The 20,836-nt window shown below is 49.5% G+C and overlaps 1 protein-coding gene across 1 annotated transcript in view; it reads right to left on the bottom strand.

Annotated features, from left to right (window-relative positions):
* The window catches only part of shmt2 (serine hydroxymethyltransferase 2 (mitochondrial)), a 72,651-nt gene extending 52,673 nt beyond the window's left edge, over nt 1–19,978 (bottom strand). Inside the window, exon 1 of the mRNA XM_059956227.1 lies at nt 19,831–19,978. Within this exon, the coding sequence (XP_059812210.1) occupies nt 19,831–19,884 (54 nt within the window). The 5' untranslated portion in view covers nt 19,885–19,978. The remainder of the gene's footprint in view (nt 1–19,830) is intronic.
* Between the last annotated feature and the right edge of the window lie 858 nt (nt 19,979–20,836).

Here is a 20,836-nt window from a genome sequence, read left to right as displayed (position 1 = left end):
GACACTGAATGGGGATGTTGGAAATCACCGGGTGTTGGGGAGGTTAAGGTGGAGACTGAATGGGGACGTTGGAAATCACCGGGTGTTGGAGAGGTTAAGGGGGAGACTGAATGGGGACGTTGGAAATCACCGGGTGTTGTAGAGGTTAAGGGGGAGACTGAATGGGGACGTTGGAAATCACCGGGTGTTGGGGAGGTTAAGGGGGAGACTGAATGGGGACGTTGGAAATCACCGGGTGTTGGGGAGGTTAAGGGGGGAGACTGAATGGGGACATTGGAAATCACCGGGTGTTGGGGAGGTTAAGGGGGACACTGAATGGGGACGTTGGAAATCACCGGGTGTTGGGGAGGTTAAGGGGGAGACTGAATGGGGACGTTGGAAATCATCGGGTGTTGGAGAGGTTAAGGGGGAGACTGAATGGGGACGTTGGAAATCACCGGGTGTTGGGGAGGTTAAGGGGGAGACTGAATGGGGACGTTGGAAATCACCGGGTGTTGGGGAGGTTAAGGGGGGAGACTGAATGGGGACATTGGAAATCACCGGGTGTTGGAGAGGTTAAGGGGGACACTGAATGGGGACGTTGGAAATCACCGGGTGTTGGGGAGGTTAAGGGGGAGACTGAATGGGGACGTTGGAAATCATCGGGTGTTGGAGAGGTTAAGGGGGAGACTGAATGGGGACGTTGGAAATCACCGGGTGTTGGGGAGGTTAAGGGGGAGACTGAATGGGGACGTTGGAAATCACCGGGTGTTGGGGAGGTTAAGGGGGACACTGAATGGGGACGTTGGAAATCACCGGGTGTTGGGGAGGTTAAGGGGGAGACTGAATGGGGACGTAGGAAATCACCGGGTGTTGGGGAGGTTAAGGGGGACACTGAATGGGGATGTTGCAAATCACTGGGTGTTGGGGAGGTTAAAGGGGAGACTGAATGGGGACGTTGGAAATCACCGGGTGTTGGAGAGGTTAAGGGGGAGACTGAATGGGGATGTTGGAAATCACCGGGTGTTGGGAGGTTAAGGGGGACACTGAATGTGAACGTTGGAAATCACCGGGTGTTGGAGAGGTTAAGGGGGAGACTGAATGGGGACGTTGGAAATCACCGGGTGTTGGGGAGGTTAAGGGGGACACTGAATGGGGATGTTGGAAATCACCGGGTGTTGGGGAGGTTAAGGGGGACACTGAATGGGGACATTGGAAATCACCGGGTGTTGGGGAGGTTAAGGGGGACACTGAATGGGGACGTTGGAAATCACCGGGTGTTGGGGAGGTTAAGGGGGGAGACTGAATGGGGACGTTGGAAATCACCGGGTGTTGGGGAGGTTAAGGGGGACACTGAATGGGGACATTGGAAATCACCGGGTGTTGGGGAGGTTAAGGGGGAGACTGAATGGGGATGTTGGAAATCACCGGGTGTTGGGGAGGTTGAGGGGGAGACTGAATGGGGATGTTGGAAATCACCGGGTGTTGGGGAGGTTAAGGGGGACACCGAATGGGGACGTTGGAAATCACCGGGTGTTGGAGAGGTTAAGGGGGACACTGAATGGTGACATTGGAAATCACTGGGTGTTGGGGAGGTTAAGGGGGGACACTGAATGGGGACATTGGACATCACCGGGTGTTGGAGAGGTTAAGGGGGAGACTGAATGGGAACGTTGGAAATCACCGGGTGTTGGAGAGGTTAAGGGGGCACTGAATGGGGACGTTGGAAATCACCGGGTGTTGGAGAGTTTAAGGGGGACACTGAATGGGGACATTGGAAATCACCGGGTGTTGGGGAGGTTAAGGGGGACACTGAATGGGGACGTTGGAAATCACCGGGTGTTGGGGAGGTTAAGGGGGAGACTGAATGGGGACGTTGGAAATCACCGGGTGTTGGGGAGGTTAAGGGGGACACTGAATGGGGACGTTGGAAATCACCGGGTGTTGGGGAGGTTAAGGGGGAGACTGAATGGGGATGTTGGAAATCACCGGGTGTTGGGGAGGTTAAGGGGGACACTGAATGGGGACGTTGGAAATCACCGGGTGTTGGAGAGGTTAAGGGGGACACTGAATGGGGACGTTGGAAATCACCGGGTGTTGGGGAGGTTAAGGGGGACACTGAATGGGGACGTTGGAAATCACCGGGTGTTGGGGAGGTTAAGGGGGAGACTGAATGGGAACGTTGGAAATCACCGGGTGTTGGAGAGGTTAAGGGGGAGACTGAATGGGGACGTTGGAAATCACCGGGTGTGGGGAGGTTAAGGGGGACACTGAATGGGGACGTTGGAAATCACCGGGTGTTGGGGAGGTTAAGGGGGAGACTGAATGGGGATGTTGGAAATCACCGGGTGTTGGGGAGGTTAAGGGGGACACTGAATGGGGATGTTGGAAATCACCGGGTGTTGGGGATGTTGAGGGGGACACTGAATGGGGACGTTGGAAATCACCGGGTGTTGGAGAGGTTAAGGGCGACACTGAATGGGGACGTTGGAAATCACCGGGTGTTGGGGAGGTTAAGGGGGAGACTGAATGGGGATGTTGAAAATCACCGTGTTGGGGCGGTTAAGGGTGAGACTGAATGGGGACGTTGGAAATCACCGGGTGTTGGGGAGGTTGAGGGGGAGACTGAATGGGGACGTTGGAAATCACCGGGTGTTGGAGAGGTTAAGGGGGACACTGAATGGGGACGTTGGAAATCATCGGGTATTGGGGAGGTTAAGGGGGAGACTGAATGGGGACATTGGAAATCGCCGGGTGTTGGAGAGGTTAAGGTGGAGACTGAATGGGGACGTTGGAAATCACCGGGTGTTGGAGAGGTTAAGGGGGAGACTGAATGGGGACGTTGGAAATCACCGGGTGTTGGGGAGGTTAAGGGGGAGACTGAATGGGGACGTTGGAAATCACCGGGTGTTGGGGAGGTTAAGGGGGACACTGAATGGGGACGTTGGAAATCACCGGGTGTTGGGGAGGTTAAGGGGGAGACTGAATGGGGACGTAGGAAATCACCGGGTGTTGGGGAGGTTAAGGGGGACACTGAATGGGGATGTTGCAAATCACTGGGTGTTGGGGAGGTTAAAGGGGAGACTGAATGGGGACGTTGGAAATCACCGGGTGTTGGAGAGGTTAAGGGGGAGACTGAATGGGGATGTTGGAAATCACCGGGTGTTGGGGAGGTTAAGGGGGACACTGAATGGGGACGTTGGAAATCATCGGGTGTTGGGGAGGTTAAGGGGGAGACTGAATGGGGACGTTGGAAATCACCGGGTGTTGGAGAGGTTAAGGGGGAGACTGAATGGGGACGTTGGAAATCACCGGGTATTGGGGAGGTTAAGTGGGAGACTGAATGGGGACGTTGGAAATCACCGGGTGTTGGAGAGGTTAAGGGGGAGACTGAATGGGGACGTTGGAAATCACCGCGTGTTGGAGAGGTTGAGGGGGACACTGAATGGGGACGTTGGAAATCACCGGGTGTTGTGGAGGTTAAGGGGGAGACTGAATGGGGACGTTGGAAATCACCGGGTGCTGGGGAGGTTAAGGGGGTCACTGAATGGGGACATTGGAAATCACCGGGTGTTGGGGAGGTTAAGGGGGTCACTGAATGGGGACATTGGAAATCACCGGGTGTTGGAGAGGTTAAGGGGGACACTGAATGGGGATGTTGGAAATCATCGGGTGTGGGGAGGTTAAGGGGGACACTGAATGGGGACGTTGGAAATCATCGGGTGTTGGAGAGGTTAAGGGGGAGACTGAATGGGGACGTTGGAAATCACCGGGTATTGGAGAGGTTAAGGGGGAGACTGAATGGGGACGTTGGAAATCACCGGGTGTTGGGGAGGTTAAGGGGGACACCGAATGGGGACGTTGGAAATCACCGGGTGTTGGGGAGGTTAAGGGGGAGACTGAATGGGGACGTTGGAAATCACCGGGTGTTGGGGAGGTTAAGGGGGACACTGAATGGGGACGTTGGAAATCATCGGGTGTTGGAGAGGTTAAGGGGGAGACTGAATGGGGACGTTGGAAATCACCGGGTGTTGGAGAGGTTAAGGGGGAGACTGAATGGGGACGTTGGAAATCACTGCGTGTTGGAGAGGTTAAGGGGGACACCGAATGGGGACATTGGAAATCACCGGGTGTTGGGGAGGTTAAGGGGGGAGACCGAATGGGGATGTTGGAAATCACCGGGTGTTGGGGAGGTTAAGGGGGAGACTGAATGGGGACGTTGGAAATCACCGGGTGTTGGGGAGGTTAAGGGGGACACCGAATGGGGACATTGGAAATCACCGGGTGTTGGGTAGGTTAAGGGGGACACCGAATGGGGACATTGGAAATCACCGGGTGTTGGGGAGGTTAAGGGGGAGACCGAATGGGGACATTGGAAATCACCGGGTGTTGGGGAGGTTAAGGGGGACACTGAATGGGGACGTTGGAAATCACCGGGTGCTGGGGAGGTTAAGGGGGACACTGAATGGGGACGTTGGAAATCACCGGGTGTTGGGGAGGTTAAGGGGGACACTGAATGGGGACGTTGGAAATCACTGGGTGTTGGGGAGGTTAAGGGGGAGACTGAATGGGGACATTGGAAATCACCGGGTGTTGGGGAGATTAAGGGGGAGACTGAATGGGGACGTTGGAAATCACCGGGTGTTGGGGAGATTAAGGGGGAGACTGAATGGGGACGTTGGAAATCACCGGGTGCTGGGGAGGTTAAGGGGGAGACTGAATGGGGACATTGGAAATCACCGGATGCTGGGGAGGTTAAGGGGGAGACTGACTGGGGACGTTGGAAATCACCGGGTGTTGGGGAGGTTAAGGGGAATGGAGATATTGGGAATCACTGGGATGGTTAGTATTGTCTGGATAGATGGAGTGTTTCCGCATTTGCTCTGCATGTTTGCGGATGTTTGTGTCTTTGTTGGATAGAGGATGCGTGACAGAGTGGAGCTGATGATCTGTCAGGCTCCCGGGGTGTGTTGGGGGGGGGTTAGGTCAGGCAGTGATTGGTGATGATGAGAGATGAACAGGGAGATTGCTATCAGCAGGCAGCACATATTTCCTCTGCAAACCTCTCAGCTAAATGGTGTTCTGGCTCCTGTCAGTGTGAGTGATCACCTGGGTGAATCGCCCGACAGTCTCTTCACTCTCCCTTGTTCCTCTCTCTCTCTCTCTCTCTCTCTCTCTCTAACTTTCTTTCTCCTTTTGTGTCTCCCTCCATATCTCTCTCTCTGTTTCTAAATGTCTTCTTCCCTTTCTCTCCCTTCCTCCTCCCCCTTACCTGTCCCTTTCTCATCTCCCTCCCTACCCTTTCCTTCTCCTTTTCCCTTTCTCTTCCTTTACTCTCTCCATCCCTCTTCTCTCAATCGTCTCGCTCACTCCTCTCTCTCCTCCTTTGCCCCCTCTCTCGTCCCTTTTTTCTTCTCTTCTTTTTTCCCTTCCTCCCTCATGCGGCATCTCCGTCATTTGTCTCTCATTCATCTCTCTCGCTGCTCCCTTCTGTCTGCCATCTCTCTGTTCCCCCTGCTCCACTTCACATCACTCTTAATGTCACTCATCTCTCACCCCCTGCTGTTTCTCTCTCTCTCTCTCTCCCCACTTACTCCCTGCCCTCATTTCCCTCTCCCTCCTCATCCCTTCTCCTTTACTCTCTCTCCACTCCTCCTCGCTCACTGTTCTCTCCCTCTCTCCTGTTTTTCCATGCCTCAGAGTTGGACTTTGATGCATTGGGAGCCGTTGAGAGGTTTGCTGGACTCACCCCTGGAACGAGCAGGTTGTCTCACGTGGAATGGTCAGACAGCGGGGACTTAACATAACTGGGATTTAGGGAGAGCGAGTGTGAAGGGATTGGAACATCTCTGAACCCCATGGGTCTTGACAGAACCTATCTAAACCTGAAAGCATGTACCACCAGGCTGAAGGACAGCTCCAACCCCGCTGTTAACACACTCTTGGAAGGACCTCTTGTACGTAAGATGGGAGCAGTCTCACAATCTAATTTTTTGGACTCCTTCCTCCCTCACTCCAAAGAGACAGGCCCTAGCTCACTTAACCTATTCTCATAAGTCATGCTCTCTAATCCAAATCTCCTCTTCACTCTCTCTAAAGCTTCCACATCCTTCCTATAATGAGATGAACACAAATGTGGTCTAACCCGAGTTTTAAGGAGCTGCAACATTACTTCACGGCTTGAACTCTATCTCTTAATGCAGGCCAACACACCATCACCTTATGAACGTGTGCAGTACCTTTGAGTGATCTCTGGACATGGACCCCAAGATCCGTCTGTCCCTACACACTGCTCAGAATCCCGCCAGTAACTCTGTATTCTGCCTTTGAGGTTGCCCTTCCAAAGTGAATCACTTCACACTTTTCTGGGTGAACTTCATCTGCCACTTCTCAGCCCAGCTCTGCATCCTATCAATGAATGTCCTATTGTAATCCTTGACAACAACCTTTTACACTATCAACACCACCACCAAAAAGTTCCACTAAGGTTCTAGCAGTATGTGTGGTGTAAATCTGATACCGAGAATCAAAATGGCTTCTTTGGTTTGCTAGAGTAGGAATGCTTTTATGTCTGATAAGTGCTTTCTCTCACAGTTGTTTAGCTTTAGACTTGCTGATATGGGGATTGTATTCATTTGTTGACCAATGGGGAATGTTATTTTGTCTTGTGGGTCTGGGAGCTTGGGGGTTTTCGCTGTTTTTTCAGGGGAGGCGGGAAGGAGACGCCGAGGAAGGTGGACATGCGCTGCACGGCTTGGTTGACCACCGGGGTGGTCCCAGGTGCGAAGACGTGGAGGTCGGAGGAAAGTGACGAGGGGTCGAATGGTTCGATGGTTGAGCTCCAACGATGTGCACTAAACTGACTGAACTTTGGTAAGTTGGCACCTTTTACTTTATTTTCTTTTCCGTCATATATATTGTATTGCCTAGTACTCTTTTAGTTTTTGTAAAATCTTTAAAGTGTATTCCATAACTGTATCTGGTGTGAGTTTGATATTGTGTGGTGCGCGCGGCATAAACCTGATTCTCACAGCACCTGCGTGTACGGGAGGTGGGGTTGGTGAGTGGCTGGATCTCCTTTTCCCCTAGACATATACCAGCCTGTTGGGTAAATCTGATACCGCACATCAGCCAGGTAACACCATCCCTACTGTAAAATGTGTTGGAGGTTGCATCATGTCATGGGGATGCTTTTCAGCAGCAGGGACTGGAAATCTGATCAGCACTGATGGGAAATGCTGATAAATACAGAGAGATCCTGGGAAAAACCTGCTAGCCTCTGCCAGAAAACTTAAACTGGGGAGGATGTTCATCCTCCAGTAGGACCACAACCCAAAGCACACTGCCAGAGCCACCATGGAGTGGTTTCAGATGAAGAAAATTGATGTTCTTGAATGGTCAGAGTCCTGACCTTAACCCAGTCGAACATCTCTGGCAAGGTTGCTGTAGACTGCTGCTCCCCAACTAACCTGGCACAGCTTGAGCAATTTTGCATGGAGAAATGGGCAAATGTTGCTCCATCAAAATTGTGCAAAGCTAATAGAGACTTATCCAAAAAGACTACTGGTTGTAGTAGCTGTGAGAGGTGGTTCAACCAAGTATCGAGCAAAGGGGGATGAATACTTTTGAACGGCTGACATTTCAGTTTTGAATTTTTAGTTTTTCATGCTTTACAATTTTCCCTGTGTTTTTTCTGGCTCTACTGTGAAAAATGGAGCATGTGATGCACAAATAAAAATCCTCAGTTAAATTGATCAAAATCCTTGGTTGTAATACTCATTTATGTGATCAAAGGGTTGGGGCTGAATACTTTTACAAGGCTCTGTATTTATTTTTGTAATCTATAGATTTTTATGTCTTTGCACTGAGCTGCTGCTGCAAAATAACAAATTTCACATCATATAAGTCAGTGATAATAAATCTGATTCTGATTCCCAGTTCACTTATAATCTTATGAACATCTACCAGCTCTCCCCTGAGCCTCTTTTGCTCCAGGGAAAAGTCTCAGCCTGGCTGATTGCTCCTGTATCTAAAGTCCTCCAGTCTGGACAACATGCTTGTGAATCTCCCTCAGTTCCCCCTCCAGCACAGTCACAAAAAAGAACACAGTTAGAACAAAAAAAAGGCTTTTCATTCCAGAACATCTGACATGATTTCCTTCTTCAAAGAATGGGGCATCCTTTCCACTACCATCGATGCTCCCCTCACCCACATCTCCTGTTTCCCACACATCTGCCCTCGTCCCATCTTCCCACAGCCATAACAGGGACAGAGTTCCTCTCGTCCTTACCTACCATCCTATGAGCCTCTGCATTCAGCACATTATTCCCTGTAACTTCCTGCCACCTTCAACAGGATCCACAAAGGCCATCTTTCCCTCCTTCCATACTCGGCCATCTGTAGGGATCTATGTGACTCCATTTGTCCCTCCCTGCTGATCTCCCTCCTGGCACTTATCCTTGCAAGCAGCCCTGCTCACCTCCTCCCTCACCACCACTTAGGGCCCCAGTCAGTCCTTCCAGGTCAGGCAACACTTAACCCACAAGTCTGTTGGGGTCATCTTCTGTATCTGGTGCTGTGGGGCCCGCTCCATCCACCAAGGTAGGGTTTCCCAGTGGCTAACAATTTCAATTCATATCCCCATTCCTGATCCGACATGTCAGTCCATGGCCTCCTTGACTGCCGCAATGAAGTTGGAGCAGCAACACCTCATATTCCATCTAGGTAGCCTTCAACCTGATGGCATAAACATCGACTTCTCCACCTTCTGGTAATTTTGCCTCCCTCCCCCTTCTCTTTTTTACCATTCCCTATTCTTGTCCCCCTCTCACTCCTTCTCCTCACATGCCCAACTCCTCCTTTACTTTCCCCCATCGTCCACTCTTCCTATCAGATTCCTTCTTCTTCAGCACTTCACCTCTTCCACCTGTCCCCTCCCAGCTTTTAACTTTGACCCCTCCCTCCACCACCCACCCACTCACCTACCTTTCCCCTCACCTGGTCTCACTTATCACCTGCCAGCCTTGTACTCGACCCCTCCACCCACTGCTGCCCCCCCTTCCTTTCCAGATCTGATGAAAGATCTCGGTCAAACTATCAACTCTTTTTTCCCTCCATAGATGCTGCCTGACCTGCTGAGTTCCTCCAGCATTTTGTGTGTGTTGCTCTGGATTTCCAGCATCTGCAGAATCTCTTGTGTTTATGGCCAAAGGGAAGTAATTGTTCCAGAACTACACAAATTTTTACTGTATCTTTGTACATGTGGCAATAATAACCCACCAACACAAGAATAATACCCCATCACTGGAATCGGTTTATTATTGTCACATGTACAGTGAAAAGCTTGTCTTCCATACTCTTCACACAGATCAGATCATTACACAGTACATTGAGGTAGAACAAGGTAAAACAATAACAGAATGCAAAATAAAGTGTCACAGTTACAGAGAAAGTGCAGTACAGGCAGACAATAAGGTGCAAGGGTCACAATGAGGTAGATTATGAAGTTAACAGTCCATCTTATCGTATGAGGTTCATTCAATAGACTGATAACAAGAGAGAAACTGTCCCTGAGCCTGGTGTTAGGTGCTTTCAGGCTTTTGTATCTTCTGCCTGATGGGAGAGGGGAGGAGAGAGAATGTCTGGGGTGGGTGGGGTCTTCGATTATGCTGTCTGTTTCACTGAGACAGTGAGAAGTGTAGAAAATCAAGTCACTCCTCAGCCTCCTTTGCTCTAGGGAAAACCTGTGCAATTTCTTCCCGTTAATAAAGCTCACTTTGTCAGATGAATGAATTCAGTCTTTGACATCACGTGAGATTACTTTAGTGTGAATGAATATTCAGACTTTTTAGTACGCTGCCAATGTCTACACAGGAAGATCCCATGCAGAGCCCTGATTCAAGTTCAGCCAGAGGGGGTGGTCCCATGGTGCTAATGAGATGGATAACTCATTATCCCACCCTCTTGCTGCAACACCAATGTCAAAGTTGAATTTATTGTCACCTGTACAAGTCCCTGTGTGTACAGGTGCAATGAAAAACTTACCTACAGCAGCATCACAGGCACAGAGCATCAGAAACACAACATTCACAAAGAAACATAGATTAAACAAACAATAGACAATTTTTACAAGATAGAATACAAATGGAACAAAATCAAAGTCCATCATAGTGCAGAGTGGTCACGGTGTTGCTGTACTGAGGTGGTGATCAGGGTTGTGCCGGTTGGTTCAGGAACCGAATGGTTGAAGGGAAGTAGCTGTTCCTGAACCTGGTGGTGTGGGACTTCAGGCTTCTGTACCTCCTGCCCGATGGGAGCTGTGAGAAGATGGGATGGCCCGGATGGTGGGGATCTCTGATGATGGACGTTGCCTTCTTGAGGCAGCACCTCCTGTAGACACTACCCATGGTGGGGAGGGATGGGGTACCCATAATGTACGGGGCAGATTCCACAACTCTCTGCAGCTCTACAACAAGTAGTTAAGATTGCCCACATGTCACTGGCACCATTCTACCCACTCTGCATTCCGGGGAGTTACTTGTATATTGTGTTATATAGGATTGCTTTTATATTTATTCTGTTTGTTTTGGTTTTTTTTAATTGTGTTCTTTATCCTTCTTGTGTTTTCTTTGCTGCATTGAAACTGGAGTAACAATCTTTTTGTTCTCCTTTCTGCCGGTGTACTGACAAATGCCAATAAACAATTTTGAATCTTCTTACATTTCTGTGCATTTGAATTGTTGTACCAGACCGTGACGCAACCATTAAGGACATTTCCAACTGTACATCTGTAGAAGTTTGTTAAAGTGTTTGGCGACAAGATGGACCTCCTCAACCTCCTTGATGGGCTGAATGGCAGTGGAGAGAAGTTATGGGCATATGCTATCATTGTGTTCACAACCTGGTGGTGTGGGACACAGAGGAGAATTTTACATCCCAAAATGCCGATGAGATTTGTTACTAAGTGGCAAGGATTTTTTCTTTGTGATGATGTTTAATCTGCAGACCCTGGCAGTGAGTGATTTATCCTCTGTCAGGATATGGGAACAGAATGAATCGCATTAAGGATCTGACAAGCTGATGAACTGGAACTGCTCTGAGGCAGGGTCCCTGCCGGGTGATTCCCGCCTGTCTCCCTGTCAGCTGGGAGGTGTGAGGAAGGCAGGAAGGAATCGCCTGAAATCCAGAATATAGAACAATACTGGTCCTTGGGCCTTTCATTTTATGTTGACCTTTTAGCCTACTCCAACATCAATCTAACCCTTCCCTCTCGCATCGCCCTCCAACTCGGAACTGTTCTCTACCCTTCCACAGCACCTCCCTGGGGAGAGAAATTCCCAGAGAAGGAATCCCCACCTCATTTCCATCCGAAGGCTCCTCACCACTTACTCTAAAACGATATCATGCTCCCCCCCCACCCCACCCCCTCATTCTGGATTCCACACCCCCTCCCCACCCAGCAGTGGAGACACTCACCCTGTCCAGCACTCCCCTAACCCCAGAACCTAATGTTTCCAACAATGTTGCCTCTCATTCCTCCAAAGCCCTCAATGGGTACAGGTCCCCTTGTGTCAATCTTTTTCCCAACTTACCCCCACCCCACTGCAACCCCCAGTAATCGAACCGGGGAATCTACTCCAATGGGAGGGTGGACAATCCCTACTAGAGTCTCACAGATCCTTCGGCACAACCACTTCCTGCTGACCAAGATTTCCATCTAAGCCAGTCCCAGTCCCAGTCGCCTGTGTTTGTCCCATATCCCTCTGAACATTTCCTATCCAAGTGACTTAAATGTTGTTACTGTACCTACCTCAACCACTTCCTCTGGTAGCTCATTTCATATATAGACTCCTCAGAGTGAGAAGGTTGCCCCTCGGGTCCCTATTAAATCTTTCTCCTCTCACCTTAAACCTGGATCCTCTGGTATTTGATTCTCCAATCCTGGGGGTAAAAAACTGTGCGCATTCACCCTATGGCCCTCATGATCTTATACACCACTATTAGGTCAGCCCTCAGTCTCCTACACTCTAAGGAACAAAGTCCCATCCTGCCCAACCTTTCTCTGTAACTCAGTCCCTAGAGTCTCAGCACCATCCTCTTAAATATCCTTTGCATTCTTTCTAGCTTAATGGCATCTTTCCTATAGCAGGGTGACCAAAACTATACACAATATTTCAAGTGCAGCCTAACCAACATCTCGTACAACCTCCAACTCCTGTACTCAGTGCCCTGACTGATGAAGGCCAGTGTACCAAACCACCCTGTCTACCTGTGACACCACTTTCAGGGAATCCATGGACCTGTAACTGTAGGTGCTCCTGTTTTACAACACAATCCAGGGCCCTCTTGAAAGGAGACCAGAACTGTAGACAATACTCTCGATGTGGGCTCACCAAGAGCTCCCAACTTCTGAAGTCCTAACACCCCTTGGAATAAAGCAATTATCTCCTACTTCCCCCAATACCCTCACCTGTCCATCTCTCTTTCTCCTCTTCCCTTCATCCTTCCCCCAACCCCCTCATCTCCATCACACCCTCCTCTTTTCAGTCCTATGTACAATCCCAGGAGTTGAGGTGTGGGGAGAATCCATGGAAGGTGTGCTCCAGGGAGGTGGAACACCCCGCTCAGGGAGGTTCTCTCTACCCCACCCCCATATAGTGAAGGGTGTGGCATTGTGATCCTCCCCCCACTGCCGAGCTCCCTGATGTTCCAGGAATATTTCGGGGGGGGGGGGGGGGAGGAGTCATTCTCAAAAGAAGGCAGGTATGTCAGGGTCCCTACTTTCATAGGTGGTTGCATCATAATCTGGGATGGCAATTTGAATACAGAGGAATGTAAGAAGCTGCAGAGAGTTGTGGGCTCTGCCCAGTACATCACGGACACATCCCTCCCCACCATGGGTAGTGTCTACAGGCAGGAGGTACAGAAGCCTGAAGTCCCACCAGGTTCAGGAACAGCTACTTCCCTTCAACCATTCGGTTCCTGAACCAACCGGCACAACCCTGATCACATCAACACCAAACACCATAATGAACTTAATGTAAGAAGTTGCAGAGAGCAGTGGACTCTGCCCAGTACATCATGGGCACATCCCTCCCCACCATGGGTAGTGTCTACAGGAGGTGCTGCCTCAAGAAGGCAACGTCCATCATCAGAGATCCCCACCATCCGGGCCATCCCATCTTCTCACAGCTCCCATCAGGCGGGAGGTTCAGAAGCCTGGAGTCCCACACCACCAGGTTCAGGAACAGCTACTTCCCTTTAACCATTCGGTTCCTGAACCAACCGGCACAACCCTGATCACCACCTCAGTACAGCAACACCGTGACCACTTTGTCACCACAATATTTTTCTTTGCTAATTGTATCATTTCTTGTGAAACTCGTATAATGTATGTTTAATTTGCATTTCAAAGTCATTAAACATCCACATAAATTAATCTCTTCTACTTGCACATGATTCACAGTTCTCCATTCCCCGCACTTTCATGCCTACTGCACAAATACTGTCCATCATCAGAGATCCCCACCATCCGGGCCATCCCATCTTCTCACAGCTCCCATCGGGCAGGAGGTACAGAAGCCTGAAGTCCCACACCACCAGGTTCAGGAACAGCTACTTCCCTTCAAACATTCAGTTCCTGAACCAACCAGCACAACCTGATCACCACCTCAGTACAGCAACACCGTGACCACTCTGCACTACGATGGATTCTTTGTTCAAACTGTGTTCTTTCTTGGAAAAATTGTGTATAATTTAAGTTTGATTTATATTTTCCTTCCAAATAGTGTGTCTCTGATGCTCTGTGCCTGTGAAGCTGCTGTAAGTTTTTCATTGCACCCGTGCATACAGGGGCGTGTGTTTGACAATAAACTTGATTTTCACGGAACATAGGACAGTACAGACCCTTCGGCTCATGACATTATGCTGACTTTTCAACCTACTCCAAAATCACTCTCACACTGAATTTTATGGGCTCTCTCCAAATATCTGCAAGTAGAGTGAAACAGCGGGGAAACAGGCCCTTCAGCCCATCAAGTCTGTGCTAACCTCCCATCCATACCAATCCCTTTCTATTCAATTCTCCCAGATTCTTTTCCTGCACCCATACAAGTGAGCAGCTAATTAACCCACTGATCCCACAGGGTTAGGGTGGGGAGTAACTGTTCGCATTTTTTCTCCTGCCTCTCCATTCCCTCCATCTTGCACCTCTCTCCTCTCTTCTATAGCTTCTCCCTCCCTTCTGCTCCCTCTCCTTCTCTCCTCCACCCTCTACTTCCTGCTTCTTCCTCCAACCCTGCCTCCACCCTTTTTCTGCTCCTCCCTATCCCTGCTCCCTCACCCTTCCTATGCCACCTCTTCCAAAACCCAATCTTCACTCTCCCGTCAGTCCCTCCTTCCCCCCCCTCCGTGTACACCCCTCCCATCCTCAGCTCCCACACACAGCTCAGAGAATGAGAGAGAGAAGTTGTCAGGGAAGACACACTGTCAGCAGAACCACTGGCCTCCCCCACTCAACAGGAATCAGGACTCTGCGTGGGATCTTGCTGAAAATCTTGAATAGTCATTCACACTGAAGTGATCTCACAAGATGTCAACGAATGAACTCATTCATGTGACAAAAAGGCTGGGACATTCACTAGGGTACAAGGCTGTGATTTGAACAAAGTTATCATTCACATTGCAGAATTATAACCACACTGCAACTTTATCAAACACTGGTTAGGCCACACTTGAGAGGTTTCTGCGCACAGTTATAGTCGTCACGTGACAGGAAGGGAGTGACCCTTCAACACACTGGAGAAGGAGCAGAGGAGATTCAGCGGGGTATTGTCCTGGATTGGAGAACTTCATTAACAGGAAGAAATTGCACAGGCTGGTCTTGTTCTCCCTGGAGTGAAGGAGACTGAGGGGTGACCTGCTTTTCTGTACTTCTTACTGCCTCGGTAAAGCATCCACCCCTGACATTCAAAATTGGGTATACTTCATGGTTTTCCTGTGAATGTTGTGTCTCTGGTGCTATGTGCCTGTGATGTTGCAATCAAATTTTTTATTGCAATATATACAAAATGCTGGAGGAATTCAGCACATCTGGCAGCATCTATGGAGGGGAATAAATGTGACCTCACAATTTTTTTGTATTTTCATTGTACTTATGCATCCAAGTACTTGTGTGCACGACAATGAGCTCAACTTTGATTTTCAGCCCACAATGTTGTGCCAAACTAAATAAACTAGAAATTAAGCTGCTCCCTTCTGCCCACGCAATGTCCATACCCTCCACTCCCTGCACAACCATAAGCTTATCTAAAAAATTCCTCTCCATGCCTTGTGGTGCATTGGGTGGCCAGCACAGACGGAGCTGGCCAGACTTGAACCCCGGACCACTTGCCTCGAAGTCTGGTGCTGATGCCACTTCACAACTGGCTGCCATATGTTTATCTAAGAACCTCTTAAAATGCCTCTGTCGTATCTGCCTTCACCACCACCCCAGGCAGCATATTCCAAGCACCTACCACTCTCCGTGTACAAGATTAACCCCTCGCATCTGCTTTGAACTTCCCCCTCTCACTTTAAATGCATGCTCTGTCCTTTTAGACATTTCCATTCTGGGAGAAAGATACTGTCTGTCTACTCTATCCGAGAGGTAATCCTATCAACCTCTGCTGCTCCAAAGCAAACAACCCAGGTTTGTCCAGCCTCTCCTCGTAGCTTTCGCTCTCCAATCCAGACAGCATCCTGGTGAACCTCTTCTGCACCCTCTCCAAAGCCCCCACACCCTTCCTGTAATGGGGTATCAGAAATAAGAGGGGATAGGTTTGAGGTGAGAGGGAAGAGGATTAAAGGGGTAGAAGGACAGGGTCCAAATGGGGGCAGATCAGTGTAGGTAGGCAAAGTCAGCAGACACATGTTGGGCCAAAGAGCCTGTTTCTGTGACTCTGGGATGTGGTTGGGTCAATGTTCAGAACTGTTTTGCACACAGATGAAAGGTCAATTGTTCTGGAAGCGGTGCCTGGGAACTTGGTGTGTCGTGTACTTCAACCTTTATTGATTATGGGAGATTACAACATCTCCAGTCTTCCTCTCAACTCTGAGGAGATTCACTTTCACTAAGGCATTAAGGAGGAATCGAAATCTTCCCTCAGGTAAGTGGGGAAGGTTTGACAATCTCTTGAACTCTACCTCACAAACCACACCTCCACATTCTGGGCTCCATACCTAAGAAAGGATGTATCGGTATTGGAGAGGGTTGAGAGGTTTATGAGAATGATCCTGGAATGAAAGGCCGAGATAGAGTGGAAGTGGAAAGCACATTTGCAAAAGTGGGAAAGTCTAGGAATAGAGGGCACCACACAGACTACAAAGTCATCCCTTTAGAACAGAGATGAGAAGGAATTTTTTAGCCCAGAGGGTGATGAATCTGTGGAATTCATTGTCAGAGGTGGCTGTGGAGGCCAAGTCGTTGGGTATATTTAAAGCGGAGGTTGACAGGTTCTTGCTTAGTAAGTGTGTCAGAGGTTATGGGGAGAAGGTAGGAGAATGGGGTAATGATGCATTTCACTGTATGCTTCATTGTACATGTGACAAATAAAGTTAATCTTTAAAGTCCATGGGTGCACAAGTACAAAGAGAAACTTAATTGAAGCAGCGTCACAGCCAGAGTATCAGATACACAATGTTCATGAGAACAACACACACATTATACAGAAATTACGCACAATTTTTGCAAGAACAAAATTACTGTTTACTCTTTTCCATAGATGCTGTCTGGTCTGCTGAGTTCTTCCAACATTTTGTGTGTGTTGCTTTGCAGTGTAAACTTTACACTGTAAAGTGGTCACGGTGTTTCTGTACTGAGGTGGTGATCAGGGTTGTGCCAGTTGGTTCAGGTACCGAATGGTTGAAGGGAAGTAGCTGTTCCTGGACCTGGTGGTGTGGGACTTCAGGCTTCTGTACCTCCTGCCCGATGGGAGCTGTGAGAAGATGGGATGGCCCAGATGGTGGGGATCTCTGATGATGGATAAATTTTTATTTTGTTGGAACATGACCTCTCTGTGCCTGTACTTACTGCTGCAATCAATGAAAGTCAGGGTCCCTCCCTCACCATGCCATCTCCCCGTGCTGCCACCTTCAAGGATCATTGAACTTGGACACCAAAGTCCCCCTGCTTCTCAACACTCCCAGCGGCATGATGGTAGAAAACCAAGGTGCAAGGGTCACCACGAGGCAGACTGGGAGATCTGAAGTTCACACACAATTAAAGATTCAGTCACTGGTGAGACAGGAGCAGAGGAATCAGGAATGAAACAAGGCCACTCAGTCCTACTGGTCCTGTTACCCCACCCTATACCTCTGACCTGACTGTAACTGCAACCTTGTACAAACACCAAACCCCTTACTCATTGAGAACCAATCTATCTCCATCTCAACCACTCATTCCCATCTTCTCTGTCTCAAGGACTATTTCCCTCCCAAGGCTGGTTGTTATTCATCAATATTCCAGATTCAGAGATTCTAGTTATAGGATGTCATTTCCAGTACACGAGTGCAAAGGAGAACAAAATGATTGTTACTCCGGATCTGATGCAGCACAAAAAAAAACACAATAAGATAAAGGAAACAATAAATATCAACATATAAGATAGCTTCTATAAAGAGATTGATTGTGTGTCCATAAAGTGACGCTAGGCACAGCAGTGTCTGTACATTAGCTGACTGTCAGAAAATGATAAGGTAGTGGTGGTTGGGGGTTGTGGAGGGGTGGGTTAGTGAATGTTGATCAGTTTTACTGCTTGGGAAAAGTAACTGTTTTTGAGTCTGGGGTCCTGGCGTGGATGCTACGTAGCCTCCTCTCTAATACAAGTGGGACAAACAGTCCATGAGCAGGGTGGGTGGGATCCTTCACAATATTGCTGGCTTTTTTCCAGCAACTTTCTCTATCCATGTCCCTGATGGTGGGTAGGTTGACGTCGGCATTGCATTGGGCACTTTTGACGACCAATTTTAGAGCTGCAGAGAGTCGTGGACTCTGCCCAACACGTCACGGACACATCCTCCCCACCATGGGTAGTGTCTGCAGGAGGTGCTGCCTCAAGAAGGCAACGTCCATCATCAGAGATCCCCACCATCCGGGCCATCCCATCTTCTCACAGCTCCCATCGGGCAGGAGGTACAGAAGCCTGAACTTTGTCTCCCCCCCTCCCACCCAGTGAGACCCAGGGTACAGGAGAAATTATTGCACTGCTGTTGTTTGCACAACATTTGAAGATAAGATAACAAGGGGCAAAATATTCCAGAGTCTAAAGGCAAGTTGCTGTATCAGCAACTCTCCTCTGGCAGAGATTGTAAAAGGGAAAGTTATAAATACATCTACACCCCTCTCCTCTGTGAACTCCTCACCCTCCTAATGCCTCCACAAAACCCCTCTCCATCATTGTGAACCCACTCCCTTTCCTGCACTTCTCCACTGTGAAATCACCCTCCAACCATCTCTGTGACCTCCTACAGCCACTCATCCCTTCCCATCTCTGTGACCCCACTCTCTGCCCTATATCTTTTGCCTCTGTAACTCCTCTTCCTCCCCTACACCCCATCCCATCTCTACGTACCCCTCTGGACCATAAATACCTCCCCATCTATGTGACCTACTCCCTCCCCTACAGCCCTCTCTGTGACCCCTTCCCTCACCTTCACCCTTCCCTGTCTCTGCCAGTCTCTCTCACCTGCACCCCTCTCTGTGACCCTCCCCACCCTCTTGTCTCTGTGACCCCCTTCCTTCCCTACACCCCTCCCTGTCTCTGTGCCCAATATTTTGGAACATCTCATATCTACACATGGTCACGTGAAGGTGTAGAATTATACTAAACTTAATTTTAAAGTTCAATTTTATTATTAAAATTTTAAATAAGATTTAACTAAAATGTAAATATAATTGAAATTTGGGGCTATATTTTATATCAAACTATTTTTAATCAGATGAAACTCGTCCACAGGAAGTTTCCTGGAAAGTTTCCAAGTGTATCTCTAACATTTGACCTGCACATGAAAACTGACACCCAACAGTCCTGGCACCTTGTCCAGGGGCCGGCAACAAGTGGTTCAGAGACATCTTGGAAAAGAGGGACATAGTTGGGAGCTGACAATGGTGGAGTCGGGGTGGGAATGATGAGGCCATGTGGCGAGGGGAGCAGTGTGAGGTGGGAGAAGGAAAGGGGAGAGAGGGAAAGGGGGAGGGATGGGGTGGGGGGGAGATGGAGGTGGGATGGGGGAGGGGGTAATCAAGGGAGGGTTGTGAAATCACTGTTTCCTGGGGCTCCGGTGTGATCACTCACAGTACGTTTCTGTCTCGTCACGATCTCCCTTACACACGCTCTCTTTCTGCAGCCAGCCCAGGCCTCTCGATCGGCAGCGTGACACTTGATCACACGTGCACGCCAGCTCGCGCGCGCACACAGACCGACAGCCCAGTCAAAGTGGTCAATCTTGTGTCTGACAGGGTCGCACGGGCAGTTCACACGCACACGCAGGGTCAATCCACCCACTGCCAGCATGTTAACTCGGCACTGCACCGCCACGCAACGTGTCAGTTCCAGGCGACACACTGTATTCATTAATTGGACACGGTGTATCGGTTCCCGGGGACACATCTCCACTCGTGGGACACATTATATCGTTCCAGAAGATATAAGGTATCGGCTCCCGGGACACGGTGTATCCATTCCCCGGGACACACTGTATCAGTTCCCGGGGACACGGTGTATCCATTCCCCGGGACACACTGTATCTGTTCCCAGGGACCCGGTGCCGCTGCCTACTCCCTGCAACTCCGGTTGGCCCCACTCTTTAACTCACCAACCCAAGGCCTGGTCCCAGCGTCACTCGTAGCCGCAACCCCAGACCCAACATCGCCGCTGGCTTCCCGCTTCGACACCCAGCTCATCCGGGTCTGGGACAGGGGCAGGCTCGGCCCCAACCCCCGCCCCCTAACCCGCTGGCTGAGGCAGGCTGGGAGATGTAGTTCGACGTCCCTGCCTGAGGGGAGGTGAGACTGGACTCACTTCAGAGCCCTTCCTACGCTTGGAGAGATATAATAGGAACCTGAGAGGCATCTCTTTCACCCAGAGGGTGGTCCGTGTATGGAATGAGCTTCCAGAGGAAGTGGTTGACGGGGGTATATTAATATTTTTTTAAAACTTGGGCAGGTACATGGATAGGAAAAGTTTAGAGGGTTATGGGACAAATGGGACCAGCTTAGGGTAGCATCTTGATCGACATGGAGCAGATGGGCCAAAGGGTCTGTCTCCCCTGCTGTGTCATAGAGTCAGAATAGTACAGTACAGAAGCAGGCCATTCGGCCCATCCAGTCTGTGCCAAACCATTTAAACTGCCTACTCCAATCGACCTGCACCAGAACCATAGCCTTCCATACCCCAACCATCCACGTACCGCTCCAAATTTCTCTTAAACATTGAAATCAAGCTCGCAGACACCACTTGTGCTGGCAGCTCATTCCACACTCTCACAACTCTCTGAGTGAAGAAGTTTCCCCTCATGTTGGCCTTAAACTCCAAGAAACTGAAACTGGAGAAATCACCTTTACCTATGGAGAAAAGATATCTTGCCTATTTGTGCCTCTCATAATCTTATAAACCTCTCTCAGTTCTCCCCTCAGCCTTCGCTGCTCCAGAGAAAACAACCCAGGTTTGTCCAGCCTCTCCTTGTAGCTTATGCTCTCTAATCCAGGCGGCATCCTGGTGAATCTCTCCAAAGTCTCCACACCCTTCCTGTAATGGGGTGAGCGGAACTGAATGCAATACTCCAGATCAAAGGTTCAAAGGTTTATTTGATTATCAAAGTA

The sequence above is a fragment of the Hypanus sabinus genome, chromosome X1 (assembly GCF_030144855.1).
Source record: "Hypanus sabinus isolate sHypSab1 chromosome X1, sHypSab1.hap1, whole genome shotgun sequence".
In the NCBI taxonomy this organism is placed as follows: Eukaryota; Metazoa; Chordata; class Chondrichthyes; order Myliobatiformes; family Dasyatidae; genus Hypanus; species Hypanus sabinus.
The sequence above is the reverse complement of the archived record's forward strand: the minus strand, read 5'-3'. Positions and strand labels throughout refer to the sequence as shown.